The 22,080-nt window shown below is 41.7% G+C and overlaps 1 protein-coding gene across 3 annotated transcripts in view; it reads left to right on the plus strand.

Moving 5' to 3' along the window:
* Nucleotides 1–22,080, plus strand: part of LOC148053779 (uncharacterized) — a 90,568-nt gene that overhangs the window by 3,736 nt on the left and 64,752 nt on the right. For all 3 annotated transcript variants that reach the window (XR_015707908.1, XM_087772809.1, XM_087772810.1), the window contains exons 2-3: nt 98–243; nt 2,001–2,177. Coding sequence is in view for 2 of the 3 variants with exons in the window: in XM_087772809.1 (XP_087628935.1) it covers nt 116–243; nt 2,001–2,177 (305 nt within the window). In the remaining variant the exon portion in view is untranslated. The remainder of the gene's footprint in view (nt 1–97; nt 244–2,000; nt 2,178–22,080) is intronic.

Genomic DNA, 22,080 nt, shown 5'->3' on the forward strand with positions numbered 1-22,080 from the left:
AAAGGAATAACACAACTGCCGTACTGGCCCCAGTATTATTTATTTTGCGATTTTAATCCACTGTATTTTATACTGTCCCCATATGTTCGGTTTTCAGCGTGCCACAGAATTTCGCATGGACAATTCACAAGTGCAGATGTTGCTGCGGACCGAGAGGGACGGCTGGCAGTTGGGCCTTTTACCACCTCAGAAGACACGTGAAGCGATTTGGAACCATGTTTGCCGAAGTGCTCTGTTAACATGGTAAGTGGTGTTAGAAGTATGGGCATTACACAAAAATTCACATCTTTAGGTTCCTGAATGTGTCCGTTAACTATATGTCTCCAAAGACATTTTTTCACCCCGTCTGTAGACTTTAATAGCAGGATAGCAAAGTACTAGCCTACATTTTGTTCCAGTTTGGGGCTATGATTGTGCCCCTTTTTCATTCCTATAAAAATCCATCAAAATGTGGCCTTATCGTAAACCCATGAAAAAGTTGAGTGTGCACATGTTCAGTGGATACTCTTTATGGATTTGCAGATAAACTCTGGGAATTTTATCAGACTATTTTGAAAAGAAATTGATTAATGTTATGAAGCGCTGTGTTGCTCCAATCACTGATGCCATGGAAGAACCCATGCGGAAATTGCCAATTCTGGCGGCGTGGCATGCACAGCCTGCATACGGTGCCATTAACGAGTCCTAGGGCCACGCACCAAATGACGGCGACAAAACAAGCGGCTGCATGGCAGTTTGCTCAGTGTGTGCGATCCGCTCCATGCACGGGACCGGGCAGGGGCCCTCTGGAAAAAATGGCATGTGATGAAGTAATTAATGCCTGTGTCAAAAACGTGTGCTGAAGAAGCTGGCTGCAGCTACGGCGTTGATGCTCTCCTGTCCAGCACCACAAGCGGTGCTGATGGACCGGCTGCCGCTGCCTGGCTCTCCGTGTCGGCGTGTCTATGAGAGGCTGCTTCTCCCAGGGCTTTCCTGGCCGCGCTCAGACGCAGGCTCAGTGGGTCCTCCGCCTCGGCGGAGGGCGTGCAGCACCGTCCCGCATCTTGCACCGCAGCAGTACTTTTTCCCTCCCAGCAGGGCAGTGACTGCCCAGGAGCAGGGGAGAAGGGTGCAGGCTCTGCTGCTCAGCAAGTTGCTCGCGTGATGACTCTGCACAAGCAGATAAAAAGAGCCATGTTGGGGCCAGGACAATAATTAAGACAGAGGCCTTTTCTGAACTTTTTTTCTGGTGAGTCATTTTTAAAGGAACGAGGCTGAAACCACAACGTTATTGCCAATGACTCCTTCCATGGGTGTTGCCTTTCTTTGCTTGGATATGCTTTAAGCAATGTGTAGTGAGAGGTAATTTTAAAAAACTGGGTATTTTTGGCACTGAATCGAGAATGTATCTGAATTCTGCCCAGAGGTAACACCTTGCAGTTGTTTCCACCCCCCCTTCACTACTTGCTATTTAAGACTGAAAATGGGCAGAGGACTGTAGGCCACACACATCTATAAAATATTACACTTCCCTTTATTCCTAATGGTGTTTCGGATATTGAGTGCTGAACCGCCAGAATAGAAAAGCAAGTCAATAGTTTTCACAAGGTCAGAAATAAGAAGATAGACCTGATGAGTTTCTTTAAAATAGTCTAATGCTAGGACGCCCAGCCCGTGCTCTGTGAAGCTGCACTGTATACGAACTCACCACTTGTGTGTGACTATGCTGATAGTCCATGGAAGCATCAGCGAGCTAGCAGTAGTAAATTTAGGGACTCTTCACCAAAACAAAGTCCAGGTATTGCAGATCAGTTCTAAGAAAAAACCTTATAAGTGTTTGTTCCAGGCAGAGATGGTAGTGGCATGTATTTTTAGGCTACATAACACATGCGTGTGAAAAAGTTACTGCTGGGTTTTTTTGGGAGAAAGTCTAACACCCTCGATGTTTGAGATGCGTCAAGAATCAGGTTGGGTGAATTATAAACTGGTAAAAATTGTTATTTCTCTTCTTTCACTTGCAGCTGCTTAAATACACAAGAATATTCTCTGTGCCTAGGGCCACGCTGCCCTCAGAGCCAGGGAGTGGAGCCTCAGCTCGGAGACCGCGGAGGGCTGATGGAGCGTAGTGGAGGACCAAGCTGGCCTCCTCAGCCGAGCCTCAGAGCCACACCATCCAAACCCTCTTGGCATCGCATGAGGTAGGAACTTGCTCAACACCAAACTGGGGGTGGGAATGAAAAAAAAAAGAGGCTCATGACAGGCTTCCAGACCTACCCGATGGTAGGTCCTCACATCTGTGACGGCACACCCTTGAGAAGAGGTGGAGACAACTGAGATGACTAGGTTGGGCCAAGAGAGTCTAATTATTTTCCCTCCTGCTAATCTTGTAGATTAAAGAGATGTGATCCAGAGCTGCCATGTTAGCTTTTGTAATGAAGCAGGGGTGGAACAAAGCTGAACTTAATAAATTGTATAGAATAAACCCCCAAACCACTAAACTGTTTGCTTCTCCCCTCCTCCCAAAAAAGTGGAAAAATGAAGCACAAAAAAAGCTTATAGTTTCCATGCAACCTCTAATACATCCCTTTGTGCTTCCTGGTTACATTCTGCTTCATTCGGGAAACAAGGCAAAATGCAAGGGGACAGAACTATGGTTGAAGTACTTGACTTTGCGACATCAGTAACTATTTTTATGACTTAATTATAGAGTTGAATATATATATTTTCTATAGTTTGTAGTTTATAATTATAGACATTTTTAAGTCTCTTCTGCTTCACAAGTCCGTATGGGCTAAGTCACATTTGCAAGGAAACTTGAATCTGTAATACATTGTGTAAATGGTAAATATTTTTAGTAGTTAAATCCCATAGGCATTGGGTCAAAATTCTCATTAGGACTAAATTCTTGTGAGAACAAATGGGAAGTTTAAGTAAGGACCAAAAACTTTCACCATGGTAAAACTTCTGGGGACAAAGGAAGAGGAACCAAGAAGTTTCCTGAGAAGAACCTCAAAATATTTGCTGCAAACTTCAGTGGCAGGAGTCTGAGGGGATGAACTGGAGGAAGAAATTTGACCTTTGCAGATCAAAATGCTTTCACTGATGTCTTCAGGAGGGTTTGGAGTGTCCTGTCCCCTGCCCTTTTTTCACAACAGCCGCCCACTTCAAAAATGCCATTTCAACGGAAGATGCTATCAGCAGCAAGGCTTTCCTAGAAGTGAGGGTGGGACTGCGTGATACACCCTGGGGGATGTATCCGAGTCCTACGAGACATCTGCTTAAAAAATTGTAAATTTTTAGTGCTGACTTTGATGGGATTAAATAGGTCTTAAAACAACGAAAATCTTATCTGGATCTCAGCTGAAAAGTCTGTCAGCCAGTGAGAAAAGCACAGGGTTCTCGGGAGAGCAAGGACATGCCGCTTCCATCACTTGTACCTCTGACTCTTCGTTTTAAGCTTTGTGACACTTCAGCACTCTACAGTTGACATTTCTTTGTCAGCCTTTTCCCTTAACATTATTCTGCTCGGGTTTTTTTTCAGTTTTCCCTTTGTATTTATCAATGTGTTTCTCTAATAACAAAGAATAAAACATTTGTCAAGGTCTGGCCCTTACACCTTTTAAGTTGAGGATTTTATACCTCTTCTTCAAGTCTTAATGGAGTGTGTAAGAGTCCAGCGTGCTCTGATCAGAGGTTGTACAAGTCAGTGCTGCATTGTCGGTAGTTTCGGAAAACATTGTCGCTATAGAAATTCAAAATGACTATTGAATTCTGCGCTCACGTTTTCTGTCACAAGAGATCTGCGCTGCCATATGAGGTCCGAGGACTGAAAAATGTGCATGACAGGAATATAGTGTAAGATGTGGATATCATGGACTGGCCAAGATCAGTAGGAGTATCATAGGATTTTGTATTTTCCCGAGAGGAAGGTAGAAGGATGGGAAAAAAAAAAAAACCCAAACATAATTTTTAGTTAACCTTGCTAACTGAAGTTCTGAGTGTACGGTCAGAATTACAGCTGTGAGCTATTTTCTAACAGCTAACAAGTAGCAACAGAGCTCTCAATTGGCTCAGAACCATTTCTTTCCACGGAACAGTTTCATCTCAGCAAGAAGTAGCTGAAGGTACGGTCTCTGGATGTACCCAGCCTAGGGAGCAGTCAGTGTGTGCTACCTTGTCCGGTTTAGGAAGGTGTTTCAGAGATGGGTAAGTTCCTTGTTTGCAGGACTGTAAGTTGTTTGACCAGTGGGTTCTCTGGTGCTGTCATGTCCAGCTATTACTGGCACTCAACAGCATTTCTTTGAAGCCCAGGAAAAACAAGAGATCGTGATCACTACGATACCAACACCTAACCAGCTACAGCCTCTCTGCTGGCAGAAGGCTGACCTTTTGCAGCTCCTGGGCAGTCTCATTATGTCCAGCCTGTCCACAGAAACAAAAATGGCACTTTTCACCTTTCTTCCCTTCTCAGATATGACTGGTTTTGGAACTGATGGCTCGAGAGTTTGGAGGGAAATTCTGAGAGAGCGTATTAGGATTTATGTAAGTAGGAAATGTTCAGAGTAAACCAGAATGTGACTCTAAAGAGGAATTGTTGTGCCAGAATCGCATTCTGCAGGGATGCTTCTTTACAGAAGAGTTTATCTGAACTAATTTTTGCAGTATACAAAGCAAATTTAGAAACTAGCACTCTTCTTCCAGAATAATAATATTCGCAAAGTTATTCTAGAGTAGACTTAGGGTAGATTCTCTTTATCAATAAACTTTATTTTAGAGGCTAAATTTTTAGGTACGTATTGTGAAGTTTATGATAAGGAGCATAGTTTAGTAAACATATATCCAGTACAGTCTCATTTACACAGAAACAGAGGAACAAAATTAATACTTAATATAACTTCACTAATTTCAGTACAGTTTAACTAAGAATAAGTTTCATCTATTGCCTCAAAAATATTTGTTCTCGGATTTCCATGGAAAGATAATATAGGAGGGAGAAAAATATTCTTCTGTACTTCTGTGAATTCCTATTAAAATTCGGTTTACTTTCTTGTTCCCTAGTGGAAGAGTATGTTTGATTTCAATTAAAGCGAAATGTCATCATTTTAGGACATACTGCATAGTTTCAGCGGGTATGCCATACCTTTGTCCGTTAGGGAGAAGACAGTGGATTTGGAAAAAGGCCAGTGGGTACAGGGGATGTTTCACATTCACGGTGAAAATATGTGAGTGCCTGTATTCTACCAGCACGCTGCAGGGGCAGTGGGTTTCCTCGTGCCTGCTTTCCTTTCTAATGGCAGGGTTTAGGGCTATGTCTGTTAGACCTTTCTGGTGACGGATTTCCTAAATCCTTCAGCCTCATCATCAGTTTCATGGGTCTGAGCAGTCATGGCCCAGCTGGAAATGCTGTGCTGTAACCATCCGCTCTGTTCATTGGCAGCAGCGGCAGTCGGGGATATTTTGTTCTTTGTAAGACTGTACAGTATGTTCTGTAAGTGAGGAAAGTCCACACAAGTGAATTTTAATATACAAAAATCTTTAAAAAAAAAATATTCCATTCAAAGCCTCATCCTACACACTATTTTTTAATTCAGAAGAGGTTTTCCATGTATTTTGGTTTTTAACCATTTAGGTTTGTCATGTAAAAATTTCTTTTTGAGTCAAACTACAATAACGTTAGTTCTGTCCGTTTACTTCAGTCGAGTAAATGGGCATATGTAGGTAGTTATGGAAATACATAGGTCGTGATGACAGCTTGGCTAAGAATACAAAATGTGCAATAAAGCAAATTCTTATAAAGATTTCAGCGGGTATCTTTAATATTTCCTAAAGAACCAGCATCTGGAAAAAATGTTTTTCCCCTGGAAACATTTTTCAATTATTATTTTTTTTTCATGAAATGATAGGGAAATGTTATTTGGAGGTATATCATAGCTGGTTTACTTAGTGAAAAGCCAGTAAAGCAAACATTATTGTTAGTTTGTCTACTGCTTGTCATCTAGTTGCTGACTAAAGAAAGCAAAACACTCTACTTATAATACTATAATTTATGGCTTTCCTCACAAAGCTGACAAATGAAGGTAGGAGATGTTTGGAGTGAGACGTGCCACCTGAAGTGTCCGTTTCACACTAACACGAAGAGGGCTGGGCGTCTGGATGAATTCAGCGTGCTGATGAGTGTCATCGCTGACAATTTGCAGGTGCTGTCATTTTGCAGGACCAACCCCTTTGTTAGGGTAATAAAGGCTACTTCTCTTTAGATTTTGAATTGAATCAACATAGTATATGTATGAAACAAACTGTTCTTTTCTTCCTTTGGGTTTTATTTGTTTTCTGTTCTTTCTTCTAATTTGGAATTTGTGAGTAGTCATCAATAGAACGGTATGGATATCAGAACTACCAGTTCAAATACAACTCCATTGTAATGTTTGAAGACAAATCTTATTTTCCGAGTAAAGAAGCTTTGAGCTGTGAGATAACGTCACAACATAACTTTTCATAAAAGATGTATTTGAAAAGTTTAACTCTGTGTTTTGGGAACTGTTTAATGCCCTTATTTTTCTTATGTCAAAATTTTGACTATTTTTTAATTCTATTTTAAATTCTTATTTCAAATATTGAAGATAAAATGTTTTGATCACCCCCTGCTATGTCAGAAAAACGCACCATGTAATTTCTTCCATCAAGTGTGAGAATCGTCTTAAAACTACCTGGAATTTTACCGTATTGCGCTCTCTGGAAATCTGCTTCAGAAACTCAGTCCTTTTATTGATAAAAAAAAAGTCCTTTAGTTCCTCACGTAAACATAAGCATTACAATATTTTTGTTATTACTATCATCCTGTAACTTAAGTAGCGCTTTCTTTCTTGTGTTTGTTTGTTTCTTGAGTTTGTTGATGAACAATAATGCTAATCATGCTAGGATAAACATGAAGTTCCTTACCTGAGAGATTCTCCATTCTCTTCTAAGTAGCCTTTCCCTGCCTTTTTTTCATCTCGAATCCATCTTTTCTGAACAGGTTGACTAGAATTGCATACAGCGTTCCCCATATGGCCCTTGTAGCATCTTGCACAATGCAATTAATGGTTGCCTACATCTGCTAGAAATAACCTGGATCGCATCCTAGGATCACTTGGGTTTCTTAAAACCGTATCATATTGATAACCGATACTTATCTTGCAACTGAGTGGTGTGTCCAGATCATTCTCCTGTATTATTTCTGATTGGTGTCTGTCAGGTTACAGCCTTTTTGTTATGATTATCAAACTGGTAGACTCGTCTTACCTAATCTTAGCTGTCCAGGTGTGGATCCTCAGCTCTAAAAGAGGTGTCAGCAATAGCTGTGATGAATCGCTCTCTGGAGGATTCCCCATCTAGCTGCGTTTGACTAGAGACCTGTCTTCTGGTGGCTCTGTTAGATGAGGTGAATCACTCGCTAAGTATATTTTTCATTCTATATTATTAAACCTAATCTCCTTTCTATTGTTTTGGTCTTCATTGAGCAGATCTTCCAGTATGATGCTCCTGTCATTGCCATTACCTCCCTTAATTTGTCACTGGAACATTTCATTAGCGTACTCTTCCCCTTACTACAGAGATCATTGTTGAAATAAGCAGTAAGATGAGTTCCAGCACGCATCCTTGACGGATGTCGTGGGTTATATTCGACCAGTACGTTCAGAAAACTTACTGTCAGCTGCTCTTTCTTAAGTTAAATATCATGTTTTTTCAAGCTAACAAACACTTTTTCTCTGTTAGATTACCAAACACTTCCAAAGTCCAATCACTAGATGTAGATTGCTTAAATCATAAGGTTTCCTGTCAGAGGAGATTTGTCTAACATGATCTGCCTTTCACGCGTAATTCTCCCACTTATGTCCATGTGCTTAATTATTGCTTTCTTCAAAACTTATTCTTAAACTTTGTCTATTGAAGTCTAGCTAATGGTTCAGTGGCTGCTAAGCTTTTCTTAAACGATATATCCACATTTGCCGTGCTTCAATAAGACGTTTGTGCTACCTGTTTGATAGACTGATGATTTATTGTCCCAGCTCTTGAAGTCATCTGGGCCGGAGGTCACCCCCAGAGTGAGCACGTTAAACTTTTTGAGAACTGCTTCCATCTCGGATGCGATCATTTTAATTTCTATGCCTTTATTCTCACCAGGAGTTTTGTCTGTATTTTTGACATTGAACTAATATTTTTATCTGTGCAAAGGCAGGACAAAGCTTGCAAATTCTACAAGCCATATTTCTGTTGTTTCAAACATCTTTTTCATGTAAATGATGACATTTGAATAGAGACTTAAGATGTGGAAGTCTTTTAGTTAATACTGAGTTAGATATTATGGACCTTTTTCTAGGAGGCACGAGGAACTTGAATCCTATTGACCTCTGAGGCAGGAAGGAGTTCCATGGAAGGTTTTAGTATCTTGTGCCAATAGTCAATGGGAGTGTCTACAGTCATTTCCCAAATGTCATGGGAAATAAAGCGTGAATTTATTTCACTGTTTCAAAAAGTTACCGTTTTCCTCAATCTCTTCAGAACGGCTGTCTGTCTCTGTCTTCTGAACAATGTCAATCAAGAAAAAATATTCTAAAGAAACCCTGGAAGAAGAGTTAGCATGTGGAGCCTGGGCACAGGCCGCCGGCAGCTCTGAACCCACGGTTACGGCGTGGTGCTGATGTGCTGCAGCTCGTGTCTTCAGAGAGATGGGACAAGTGTCACAATTCACACAGGAACAAATTTGCTGAGTCAATAATGGAAGAATGCTAAAGAAAATGTATCCACTTGGAGATTTTATATTCTTTCTTCCTAGAATTTAATCGAACGAGAATAACTTAGTTACTTGTTTTTGTTGAAATCAAACATGCTTGTTCTTCGCTTGCAAAAATAGGAAACTTCTTTCAAAGTGACACTCTTCATGAAAGAATACAAGGGCGCAGCTGCTCTATGACTAAGTGATTAAAAACCTTAGCGATGGCTAATTCATTGGAGGTGATATGTTTACACTCAAGGCCAAGTATCACAAAAATAGCTGCTTGGCTTTTTTTTTCGTAATGTGAAGTAAACCAGCAAATAGTTTGGAGTAGGTCTGCAAGAGTTTTCACATCCAGATTTGCCCAGCTGAAGTCAGGCTGTGACAACCAGAATTGTCTTGTGTCTAATATTCCTCTTTTATACATGAGTCTCCATCCTCATAGTTTTCACATGAAAAATTATTCTAAAATATCTAAGGCCAAGGGGAAAGTTCACAACATTTTATACAGCCTGCTTAAAAAATGCCGAGAGGGATGGCATTTTCTTGGCTCATATATCATGTGGAGGGACCCTTTTAGAGAGTTTATGAGATTTAATAGTCTATTCACCCAAATGGTATTATTTAACATATTGAGGGTTCTTTGAAGTCTCTACATGGATGGCGGAAAATTGTTGTTATTATTGTTATATATTATTATAATATATTTTCTATATTAAGAACATATTGCTGTTATTATTATTATATATTGCTTTTATTATTGAGCCCAGATGCATAGAACATCATCAGAGGTCCTTAGGTTTGGGTAGTGTGGGCTGACAGACATTGCTTGTCCTTATAATCTAATTAAAAGATGATGTAAAAAAGACATGGGAATAAGAATAGAAAAGGGATGAAGAAGAAAATAATTGCAGGAATACATGGTGGTTGGATTAGTTATTTTCACAATTAGCTACTTGAATTAGCTACTTGACAAGCAATACGGAAGAAAGAATAAAGGGCTATCTCCGACAAGGACAGTTTTTAGTGAAGCTGCTACTGTAAATGTATTAATGATTTAAATATAAAGAGCTTCAGGTTTCAGTTAAATGGATTTTGATTCTGCTTTATTTTTCTAATGCTACATTTGTTTCATTTCCATATTAAGCCCCTTTTATTAAACCACGCAGCGTATGATAGAAATTTCAACCTTTGTTTCAAGTGCAACAGAGTTTTCTGGGAACAGCCTAGGATGTAATCTAACTTTTTAAAAAAAACCATGTATTTGTGCTTAAAAAAGAGATTGAACATAAAATCGTACGTTTGATTTAAATACTGTGGACTGGAGACACAAGTATATTATTTCTAGATCTAGGAGAAGGTCTGCTTTGCCACATCGATCAGCTCATAATTTTACCGGTGTTTTCACTGGCATGGTCATCAGAGGTTTGATTATGTCGATCTATCTCTGTTTTGCTAGGTGGAGTGCCGTATCGGCAGGGGAAACCAAAGAGAGTAGCTATGTGAAAACTGCCACAAGAATCTATTAGCATTTGGTCAAAATTACGTTGATCATTTGGGATGAATATGAGGAAAGAAAATCTACTAGAATTCATTTTCACGGCAAACTCATTTCAATGTTTTGGAGGGAACCGAATTCCATATTAAACTAGAAGTGGAAGTAGATCTTCGTTCATCCACTCAGGAAGAGGAAAGATGACATTGGATGCATGTAACCATGTATTTATGGAGAGACATATATATCTACATATTGTATATGCACATATTATATAAATACTGATATATATGTACATGTTTTATATAGATAGATAGATATCTATAACCAGTCAAAATTAGTAACACATCTGAAATTGCAGGTGGGGTATGTGAGATACTCGTTCACAGGTTAACTCCGTAAAAATGTTGTAATAACAAATATTACATAAACAATCACAAACTTTATTTTGCCTTACAAAAACTGTGGGAGTTGTTAGAAGAATGATCATTACAGTGTTCTGTTGATGGTGGAAGCAGGGAACCCACCGCATAAAATATGCATTTTTTCCAGTTCACATCATGAGTTTAAGTGGTCAGGGGCTGTCAGATCTTTATGTAGTACAACAAAAATATCAAATAAGATAGAAGAATTTACCTGGAACATGCTTTCCTTCATCATAAATGGATTTTCCCTAGAAATCTTAGAACATAGTTGAAAGCAATGGGAAGATTTCTGGGAGTTCATTACAGTGATAGATTAGCAGTTTGTCCTGAGACTACCACTGGAAATTAAAGCTGGCCATAGAAAAAAATCAAGTGATTTCTCATAGAATTGTAAGAGAAAGCCTGTTAAAAGAAAATTTATTTCAGAGATTTAAAAAACAGAAAGATAGAAGCACTGTTCAAACAGGTTGTTGTAAAGATTCTGCAACCATGCAAAAAGTTTAAATTGAGTTTGTTGATGTTAGTAGAATAATTTCTCATTGTCTTGGAGGGCTGGTCTCATCTTGGAGATTTCAGTAAATGCGAACTGATTTTGTGTGGGGATAGTTTGAAAAACTGTTGCAGCAAAGCACCACATTCAGTCGAACTTTGACACAGTGGGATTTAGCTGGGTTTGTACCTTGTTTTCTGTAAATTATCCCTGATAATTTCTGCTCTTTCGGGGCCTGTCGTGCACGTGGCAATCCGCAGCTGTGAAACGTGAGTGTCCGCTGGCTTGCAAATGCTGCCAACTTAGAATTTCAGCACTTTGCGTCTGCTCTCTACGCACTTCTTTGTGCAATGTTTGAATAATCATAGAGTAAATACAGAAGAGGAAATACATATGTTGAAAGAGTAAATATATATATGCATCTTCCACATCATGCTTTGAATGTTATCAAAAGCAATCAAAGATCTTTCGGTACTCGATGGAAAACTGGAGCGCTTCATGGAAAGCTGTGAATATTAGTGTGTTCCTTACTACAAAGCTGGTCAGAAAAATTGAGCGAATTCCACATTTGAGAGAGTTTGGTTAGCAAAAGCAGGTAGTGGGGACCGAATCAGTGAAGTGAACTGAGAACAAAAAAGGACTCTGTCGGTCAGCTTTGTAACTGTTTTTTAAAAGTGTGAACAGGCCATCGTAGAGTTAAGTATTAAATGTGTATGTAAACCAGCAATCTATGTTACAAAAGTAGGGTTTTTCATTCTAGTACAGTTAATTAAAAAACTTTACGTAAAGAGAAAATAAAACCCTCAAGGAGTCTTTCCATGGATGCCAAAATATTTGGGGAAGAACTACCCAGAGCCCACACCCCAGCTTTCAGGAAATACATTTAGGGCAACTTTCTGGATTCTTAATTTAAACTAACTGTTCTTGCTAATGAGATAAAGGAAGATGCTATATCGAATTTGGCAGTAGATATTTAAATGACCAATGAGACAGTTCAAAGAACTGCAAGACAATCTGTTCAGGTGTCTTTGGCTACTGCTGTTCTGGCTTCTGGTAAGTCCACCATTTCACCCAAGTCATCTGGATTTAGTAAAGCGAGAGCAGCATGAACATGCAACCATAGCTGACCAAACACCAGCAGCAAAGCCTATTGTAGCTGCATATCTTACCGAACCCACAATAAATCACAGGTCTGATCCTCTTGACTATTCAGAATCCAAAGAAACCATCTGGCCAACATTCACACTTTTGGCTAATAAGTACCTTGGAAGCTCTCCCGCTATTGTGTCATGTGGACGAATATGCAAGGCAGGAGGATTATATTCCCACTCTACAGGGTGAGAATACGCGCTGCAGCCTCACTCTGCAAACTCTTTTCTGTTTAAATTTCACGTCCACTCGGGAGCTTATCGCTGTCAAATTCAACGTGCTCGCCCTCGGTTACCAATATCGCCATCCCTTCTGACAAAACAGCGACTCTGTGGCTCTTTGCCGAGCTTTCTATCTCGCGCTTTGCATAGTGTCCACTGTCACTGCAAAAAAGCCCCCCAAATCATCAGAGATCCCGTCAAAGAAGGTGTTACCTTTACAGCCACAAGTTCTGGGTGGGCATCCTACCTCCTTCCCTTTTTCTAACAAAATGCCTCCTCCGCTCTTTCGAACCCTCTGCTCTCACAGTTGGCTGTTGCATTCAGTTTCTTTCTTTCATACGCCTTCTTTTCAGGATTTGAAGTTGGGAAAAAACCTATCTCCTTGTAAGAACACATTCAGTATGAAACCAGATGCTTACTTTCTTCCATCTATTTTCCACACCCCAGGCTTTACTCAGAGGATTGCAATGAAACAAGCGCTCTCGGCAGATGTCTTTGGACCACTGCAGCGCTTTCCATGGCAGTAGAGCAGCCTTTACTGTAACAAAGCACTCAATTTTCCTATGCACAATGACAAGAAGACACTTAAATATATGCTCGGAAGTAGGGACATGAGCAGTTTTATCTCTGTGGTTTTAAGCACACACGTATGTGCTTAACTCTAAGGGGATATTTTTAAATGCCAGTTAAGCGTGCGCTTCATGCTTAAACATCGTGTTGAATCAAGATGGGAACACACATGTGGTTAAAATTAAACATGTATTTAGTGCTCCTTTGGTGGCAAAACCTAAATTGCTATTTTTAGGCCCTGCCTCAGGAACTATGCCCTCTTTCCTTCCTATGACTTCAGTATGAAAAGAACCTCCTCCCACAAAACGTATTTTTCTTTATCTCCGGGTGGATTGCAGACATACTCTTTTTGGTAGCAGTAACTTCAGCAGTGATCTAAGGGAAAACCCCCTGAGTCTCTAGAAGCTCGCACACCTTGGTAGATGTGTAGGAAGAAGCTCACTGCGTCGTACTCTTCCTGGCTCTGGACAGCCTACAACAGATAGCATCCTGTAAAAGCTTACCCTACTAGGAGTCAGTATAGAAAATCTTCTTTTCCAGTACCCTGCCCATCACATTTTTTTTCCTACAGGTATAACAAGACAATAAACAGTCAGAAGCCAAAATATCACAAATCAGAAGAGCAATGCCATTTCACAGCAGGGCTGAAGCCCTGACTGTGTCAGGGAAAAGGAGAAGCAGGACTGCGGGGGCTGTAGACCGCAGTGTCTTTTATTAGGCCAACAGATAACTGGAAAAAGTTGTCAGGCTTTCAGTAACAGTCCTTTCACCAGCTCTGGCATTTCACTTTCTTCCCTGCTTTATTAATAAGCATGTATCTGTAAGGAAGGGATGTGATAAAGAGATTTTGTTCAAAAGTATGTTGGTTTTTTGTCAACTCTATCCGTCGTCTGAACTAAAAACGCACCCTACCTTTCACTTGTTACCTTGCCTTCCCCAGACCTGCAAGGGCAAAGAAAGAGATTTTGGTAGCACTTGGTACTAACTGAAAGTCTGGAATGGTTAAGACACGGAAGACGGAGGGATGGCTGTTAGTGGCCACAGGGGCTGTTAGGGAGCAGCAGGGTGCTGGGCAGGTAAGCCACATACCAAGGGCTCCAGGCAGAGGTGGCGTCTATCGTAATATATTCAGCATATAAACCATGAGATCATTCTAGATCATTTTCTCTGTGAGATGCAGGGAAACATGCAATTACATTTCATTGACATGTCCTTGCGTTACCTTTACAAGTTCAGTGACGTGCTATTGTTTGAAGCTTCCAGAAACTCAGGTTATTTTTATCTATGTAAAGTGATGTAAAGGAAAGGAAGATTCTGTGCTTTATTTAGTCATTTTCCGAACAAGGGGTTTTGTTTGTTTGTTTCTCAGTTTTTAAATTGATAACAAGACAATGTTGTTACAGTAACAAGACTGTGGCTGTCTCTGGTGAATGATTTAACACACGAAAACCAGGTTAATTGCTCCTTAATTGTCAGTCTTCAAGTTTTACCTTATATCTGGGTGGCACAGAAAATCCCTGCTCCTAACTCGTAACTCACCGGTAAGCTATGACACCGGTTGCTCAGACTGGGCTACCTTCAAAGATTAAATACAAAGCTTTAGAGCACAACACTTGAGCTAGGAGACCTGCCTTTGAAGTCTGCGTTACTTTTATCAGCCGCTAGTCCTGGTGTTGCCAACTGAGGAAATTCTTAGCAATTAAACTTCAGAATTTCAGTTTCTAAAATTAAATTAATTTTAGAACTTATGCTTTACCTTTCGAACTTAAGTGTCAGATTCTTCTTGAAATTCGTGTGACAAGGACTGGTATAACACCCTTTTGCCCCTCTGTTCTATAAGGTTAGGCATCTTTTATTTTACTATTCTGAGTACTTGTATTTTGTGATAAACCACAGATTTCAATACTGAAAATACATAACTGTATCATATCCCATAGGGTCTCACCATCTCTTTCTTTGCTAACAATCTTTTTTGTTCAGCAGATGCTAATTACGTTTTTTTCTCCAACTGGCTAATTGAACAACACCTTAAGTTGAACTCTGCACAAGTGTTCCGCCCGTACTTATCCGGAAATTTCCCGCTTCTGTTTCAGAACGGTACGAATGCTTTGTGCCCCAAAGTTTGGGCGTTTTTTCTGGCTATATCAACTACGCTAATAATAGGCAACACTGGTCAGGTGTACTCTCCTTTTATTCACATGAGAATGTTGTAAAGGCCCGTTTTGTTCAGATATCCCTAGTTCTCTGGCTCAAGAGCAGGTCTGTGCTTTAAAACTTGTCTTTCACACTGGGTCAGACTCTGCTGCACCTCAAAGCCTCCTGCCTCTCGCACACACAACATAACCAAGTCCTTGTGTTTGCAGTCAGGACGACCTCTGACTGGCGTGGCTGCAGCCGAACCTGCCGCGTCGCTTCTTCCACGGAGCCCAAAGAGCATTTGGCATGGATGCCGACTCTGAGGTCTGTGGTTGTCCTACACCGACCGCATGGTGGGAGCCCATAGCAACTTCCAAGGCATCCAGGTCTGGAAGGATCCTGAGCCCCCAGTCCTGCGGCTGTGAGCACAAGGAATGTTGTTTGAGCGTGATAAACCTGAGTGTCCACGCTTCATGGAAAAACCTGTGCTTATCTGGGGTGAAGAAGGACAAAACACACAAGAGACATCCATGAAAATGGTCAGATTTTGCCAGACCATAGTGAAGTTAAAGGCTGCAAAATTTACTTACAGTTTCCTGAAAGGAGACTCGGCTTTCAAAAGCTGACATATCTTCATGCTGTAATGAAAAACTTTCTGGTCTATTTAAGGCACAAGATGACTAGCTGAAGCTACAGTTAAGTATTGCAGATAGAAATTTGAAGTTACTCATCAATGCTACCTACACATGGGAGTCAGGCCATCAGACTTCTTCTGTTCTTTCAGATTATTTGCTTTGCTGTAGAATAAACCCCAGCCAGAGTGATATTTGTGCCAATATTTCTTTTTCTTTCAGATAATCCATTGTGTGGGATGAAATCTCTATTTCTGCAAATGTTTTATGGATTAGAAATTCAGTCAGCACCAGGTTTTAAAAGTAGCTCTTCTGAAAAAAAGAGATAGGACACAAACAGAGCTCTAAGTCTGGCTATTCCTGAGCAGGGACCGTACGAGCAGAGGAGAATACAATCCAAGCAAATCCGAGTGCCAGATCACTCGGTAAAACCTAACAATTACTGAAATAATAGACCAAAACATATTGAGTTAAATTAGTCTCCACTGTAACTTCACTGGTGTGAAGAGGTAGGCTGGATACGAAGTTGGCTCGCCGCTCCCCGGTTAGCTGTCGCAGGCTCGCCAGGCTGTAAGAGAGCGCGGTAGGGCCGGTGCCTGGCAGGCGGAGGTGGAAGGAGGGGTGGGCAGCAGGGCAGGGGGCACGCTCGGCCGCTTCGGTCCCGCGTCCCTCCCTTCTGGCGCAGGGTGGGGTGTCCTGGGCACAGCTTCTTCTGCACCGGCTCTCTGCCTCCTGAGTATCTCACCGCTGTATTTGGCACCAGTAAAGTATTTTTATATATGGGGCCTCGACCTTAATGAGTCAATAAAGTGACTGCAAAGCAACTTCTTCGAAACAAAACTGCACTTGTTCACTAAATTTCACGGAGAAAGGGTAAGAAAGTTCAGGTGGCTGGCTCTCGCCCCTTTTTGGCAAATTTTCATCAGTTCCACTCAGCCCAAATACTTTCTGTGTGCACAGAGAAACAAAATACGGCTCCGTGGGATGCTCCTCTACCTGTCCCTGGCAGCGTTCCTTCTGCTGCTGCTTTCTCCTCGACGTGGTGCCCTGGACTGTGGGATGCCCTTCATCCTAGCTTTAGACCCTGCAAGCATAAACGTTTCTAGCTTAGCTGAGGCCATAAAGTAAGTCTCTCTGCAAATTACACCTTCTTTTCTGTTTCCTCAGTGAGCCTTCATTTGGCTCCTTCTGTATCTCGTTTTGCTTCATACAAAAGCATTCTTTTCTTAAGATGATTTTGAAGATGATTTTTTAAGATTATTCTCTTTGAATGATGCACAGGAACTTAGGTATAATAAAAACTGTAATACACATCACATGTAAAAAAAATTCAGATATGTATGCGAGGCAAACATATAGACGTGTGTATATACTCATTCACTTTTCACATAAAATATCTTGTAACTAATGGACAAATTATTTACTTTCTAGACAAATCAGTCTTCCTCTCACTCTTTGCTTGTTCAACGTTATTTAAAATACATTGTACAAAGATACTTAGGTATCTTAACAGCTCTGCTTTCATTGGCTTATTCCTGGATTTAAGCTCCTAAATCACCTGGGCACTTTTACAAAACTCATTCACCCAAAATAAATAATCTTGAATAAACCCCATTTTTAAAGAAGGCTTTTTTTGAAGCTGTTTCCAAGTGACTTTAGTGTTCCACATTATACAAAACATAATAATTAAATGTCTTATTTAAAAGAAAATATTCTTGTGTGCTATCATCTATTCATTCAATTATTCGGTGGAGTTTTGAACAATCAAGCCTAAAAAAACGAAGGCATGAATAGAATGATGTTGCAAATGCACCAACTTCTCTACGTGGCCTTCATTGTAATTGTCAAGAATAAAATTTACATAAATGGAGAATGATGGTTTTTGTTTTGTTTTTTAATGTTCCAAGATGACTGTTTTATCTGTGCAGTGTAATCTTGGAAACAAGAGTAATTGAAAACATCAGAATACTATCAGAGTGAATATAGTATATCATACAAAAATGTTCATTTTGTACCTTTTATATTGTTGTAGAAGGAAACACTGAAATAATTGTCCACATAATTGTTTCTTTTGCTGTTATTGAATTCCAGCAATATTAACAACGGAAAGGAAGGGCTGGTACTTTGCCTTCTCCTGACCTCTTCCTCTGTATATGTTCACAGATGATGAATATTGACAAAACTGTTATTAATCAAGAGAGATTCCATTTATCCAATGTCCCAGCAAGCTGTAGGGACTGCAGGGCAGTATTGCCTGGGACTATTGCATGGAAGGGGAGTAGAGTTCTTGCCTTCGTGGCTGTGGAAAAGAGCTTGTGCACTCGCACCTTCAGAACATTTGAGTCTTTCTTATGGCCTGTTGTTTAACTGTGTCTTTTGGCAGAAGAGGGAGGAAGTAATTCAAGGCTTAAAATGTTTATAGCTGCATGATTCCCAAGTAAAATTATCTTTAATATTTTGCGTAGCAAAAATATAGATAATAGCGCTGAATTTATTGAATGAGAGGCTCGTCTCATTTCACTTTAAATGGCAAGAAACGTTACTGACGAAGGACTGTGTTCGACATAGCACCGTGTATGTATCCCGTCCAGGTTTTTGCCGAGGGTCTCAGCTCCAGCTTTGGTGAGCACTGGGGCATGCATCCACGTGAGCGGGGAAGGGGAGAGCGCTGCTCTGCCCTCTCAGGAGCCCAGCCCCCAGGCCCGGAGCGTGAACGTCCTTGTGGCAAGGTCGTACTGCAATGCTGCGCGTCAGCGGGGTGTGCTCCGGGGTGCGGGGCCGTCGACTCCCGTCGATAATGGTGAAGAAAGGGAACCCAACATCCAAAACAAAGTCATGTTCCTGTGGAGATTTCTCGATTTTAAATAGTACCAGTGTAGAAAGGTTAGAGAAGGAAGCAGCAGCCTTTGCTCCCTACAGATTCGCTGTAATAAATGGAGTTACAACGGAATGCAGGATGCTTATGGCAGCTAGGAAGGGGCAGTAAGGGAATGATTGATGCACGAACCCTTAACACAAAGAGCCTGGAAACTGTTGAGCAGGGAACAGCAGATCTCAGAATCATGTTATGCTTCTGGCAAAGGAGCTGGCATAATCTTTTTGGTTGATATCATCCCAGAAATTGTTTATCTTATCTAAAATAACCTGTTCTAATCTCGGTCCAGATCATCGCACCGATTTAGCGGTCCCCAACCAGTGAAAACGTAAGCTTCTCTAACCAAGTGAGAACATGAATCGCTCTCATTTGAAGCCAGCCCTGTTACTGGTTTCCAGCCTCTTGTGTGGGCACAGGCAGTCAGTCTGCATCTCCTTTGCCAAGAAACAGTCAGTCTGGTACCTTCTGCTTTATATTTACAAAAATATTTTTTCATCCACTCTCCAACCTACTGCTGAAGATTCGAGGTGTAACATCCAACAGTCAAAATTGATGGTGTGGCTTATCTGAAGTCGTACCCTGCTCAAGAAGAGCCAGTCAGTTATGGATTATGTTTCAAATGTAATTTATCAAGCTGGCATCATTCAACAAGTGATCAGGAGCAATGAATAAGGGCAAGATCTTCATGCAAGTCAACTCATACACCATGACATTTCTGTTGAGAGAGTAAAGTCATAGCGGGATTAGTGGATAGGCTCCTGCTGAACTGTGAGATCTGAATTCCCCAGCTCTGTTGTTATTTTTATTCACAAGTTACAAGGGCAGCTGGTTTATATTCCACTGTGCAATTACTGCACAGACCTAGGAACAGCTTCACTTTCATCTTCATGAATTTGGAAAGGAAACAGTAATACAAAGAGCAGAAAACCCATAGCGGCATGAGTTTTCTAGTATCAAACCTCTGTTGGTCTTGGATCCCGATGAAGTGCTTCTTAGTGCCGCAGGAAAGATTTACTCTTGACTCAGATATCTAAATTTAGGCTGTCTGCACTTTAGATGTTCACATGTGAGGTACGTGTCTCTGCTCACCCTAGCGTAGACGCCTATGTTTGGCCATCTTACACCCACAGATCTCCACGGACTGTAGAGGTGTTCTTAAACTAGTAGCGCACAGCCCAGTGACAGCGTTTGACAGGTTTGACAATCTCAGAATAGGTGAATGAGCAAGTGGCTGAGAGGTGACTTTGTAGCTGCACAATTTTAAGATGAGCTCAGGCAAGTTTTTTCAGGTTGAAAATAAGATAGTGAAAGAAAATAGTTGTCCTTCTTTCTGTGGCTAATAAATTCCCAGCTGTGACTCCAAATGAAACAATCCTGAAATTCCATGATCTAATTTAGTTTTCTTCACTTATAACATCTGCTTACTTTTTGCACCTCACTCACGACCAAATCCTACGTGTCGTGCCTTTCAACCCAAACATCCAGCATGAGGAACTGCGAGAGAGACGCTTCCTCCGGCTACGAGAAATCATAGAATCATAGAATCGTCAAGGTTGGAAAAGACCCTTAAGATCATCGAGTCCAATCGTCAACCTATCACTGCCAAGTCCATCTATACCATGTCTTCAAGCACTGTATCTATCCGTTCTTTAAATACCTCCAGCGATGGAGACTCAACCCCTTCCCTGGGCAGCCTGGTCCAATGCTTGACCACCCTCTTGGTGAAGAAGTTTTTCCCAGTATCCAACCTAACCCTGCCCTGGCGCAGCTTGAGGCCGTTTCCTCTCATCCCATCACTTGTTCCTGGGGAGAAGAGACCGACCTCCCCCGGCTCCAGCCTCCTTTCAGGCAGTTGCAGAGAGCGATGAGGGCTCCCCTCAGCCTCCTCTTCTCCAGGCTGAGCCCCCCCAGCTCCCCCAGCCGCTCCTCCCCAGCCTTGGGCTCCAGCCCCTGCCCCAGCCTCGCTGCCCTGCTCTGGCCACGCTCCAGCCCCTCCATGGCCTTCTTGGGGTGAGGGGCCCAGCGCTGAGCACAGCATTCGAGGGGCGGCCTCCCCAGTGCCCAGCACAGGGGGACCATCCCTGCTCTGGTCCTGCTGGCCACACTATTGCTGACACAAGCCAGGATGCCATAGGCCCTCTTGGCCACCTGGGCACCCTGCTGGCTCATGTTCAGGCGGCTGTCGACCAGCACCCCCAGGTCCTTTCCCGCCGGGCAGCTCCCAGCCGCTCCTCCCCACGCCTGTAGCGGTGCCTGGGGTTGGTGTGCCCCAAGGGCAGGACCCGGCAGTGACATCAAAGAGGTCTCAGCTGAGAACACTGAGCGGACCCAATACCTCACCCTGGGACCAAGGGAAAGGGCGGGTGGCAGGAGACTGTAATAAGCCAGCAGATCAGGAGGAAATATTTCTTACAAACGGCACGAAATCAAGCCCAAGCATGTTACCGCTGTGTTTGCTGCATTTTCTTATCTGGAAAAAGTCTAAGGGTTGGCTTGTGTATTTTGGTAACGCTACTGTAATTCGGCCACCAAGGGGATCTCACTGGCTTCCAGAGAGGGGGAAAGGATGGACAGGGGTTAAGCTCTGACATGTCTTGGGTCAGACCGGTGCTCCCTTACGAACGTCTGCTGTTGTCTTGGGCCAGTAACTAAGCTTCAGCACACCCTGCCAGTCGCACGGGGATGGAGTTATTTGACTGCAATAACAGGGAGCATTAGGATTTGAACTGAAATACCCAACTGCTAAGATAACAGGCTGCCTGTAAGCACCCAGGAGAGGGAGAATAACCTGATTAGAGCAAATCGTGTAGGAGCTGCAGGTGCACAGCACCTCTCTGGACTTGCCTCTCTGCTTGGAGGCTGGAAATAAGACTTTCATATGCTTCAAGTTAGCATCTTGTAATGCAATTAGCAGCTGGCAAGAAGGAGATGAAAAACCCTGCGACTTGTCATTTCTGCACAAACCAGGAGCAAGCCCTCTGTGGGCTAATGTTGCATTGCAGGACAGTGGTTAAATCCAATGTAAACGCTATTCTAAGCAACGTTTCTTACAAAGCATGAAGACATTGTATTAAAAACTAGATTGAATTCCAAAGTCTTTTCTGTCCCTAACTGGGCAAATTTTCTGATGAGGCAAGGTTTAGGGGGAAGATATCAAGAAAAGACCGTCACAAATAGCGAGTGAACTAGGGTTTGGCTTTTGTAGAACGTTTTGGTTTCGGTAACAAATTAACTTTTAAACTAAACTACCTGACGGAGTTGCAGTAATGTTGCAGTTTTAGGATTTTTTAAATAAAGATTCTCCCATTCTTTTTAAAAAATAAGCTAGAGAAATTTTTGACTGTGCTTTAAGA

This window comes from Nipponia nippon, unplaced genomic scaffold (genome assembly GCF_047370975.1).
Source record: "Nipponia nippon isolate SJK-2023a ecotype South Korea unplaced genomic scaffold, ASM4737097v1 scaffold_37, whole genome shotgun sequence".
NCBI lineage: Eukaryota > Metazoa > Chordata > Aves > Pelecaniformes > Threskiornithidae > Nipponia > Nipponia nippon.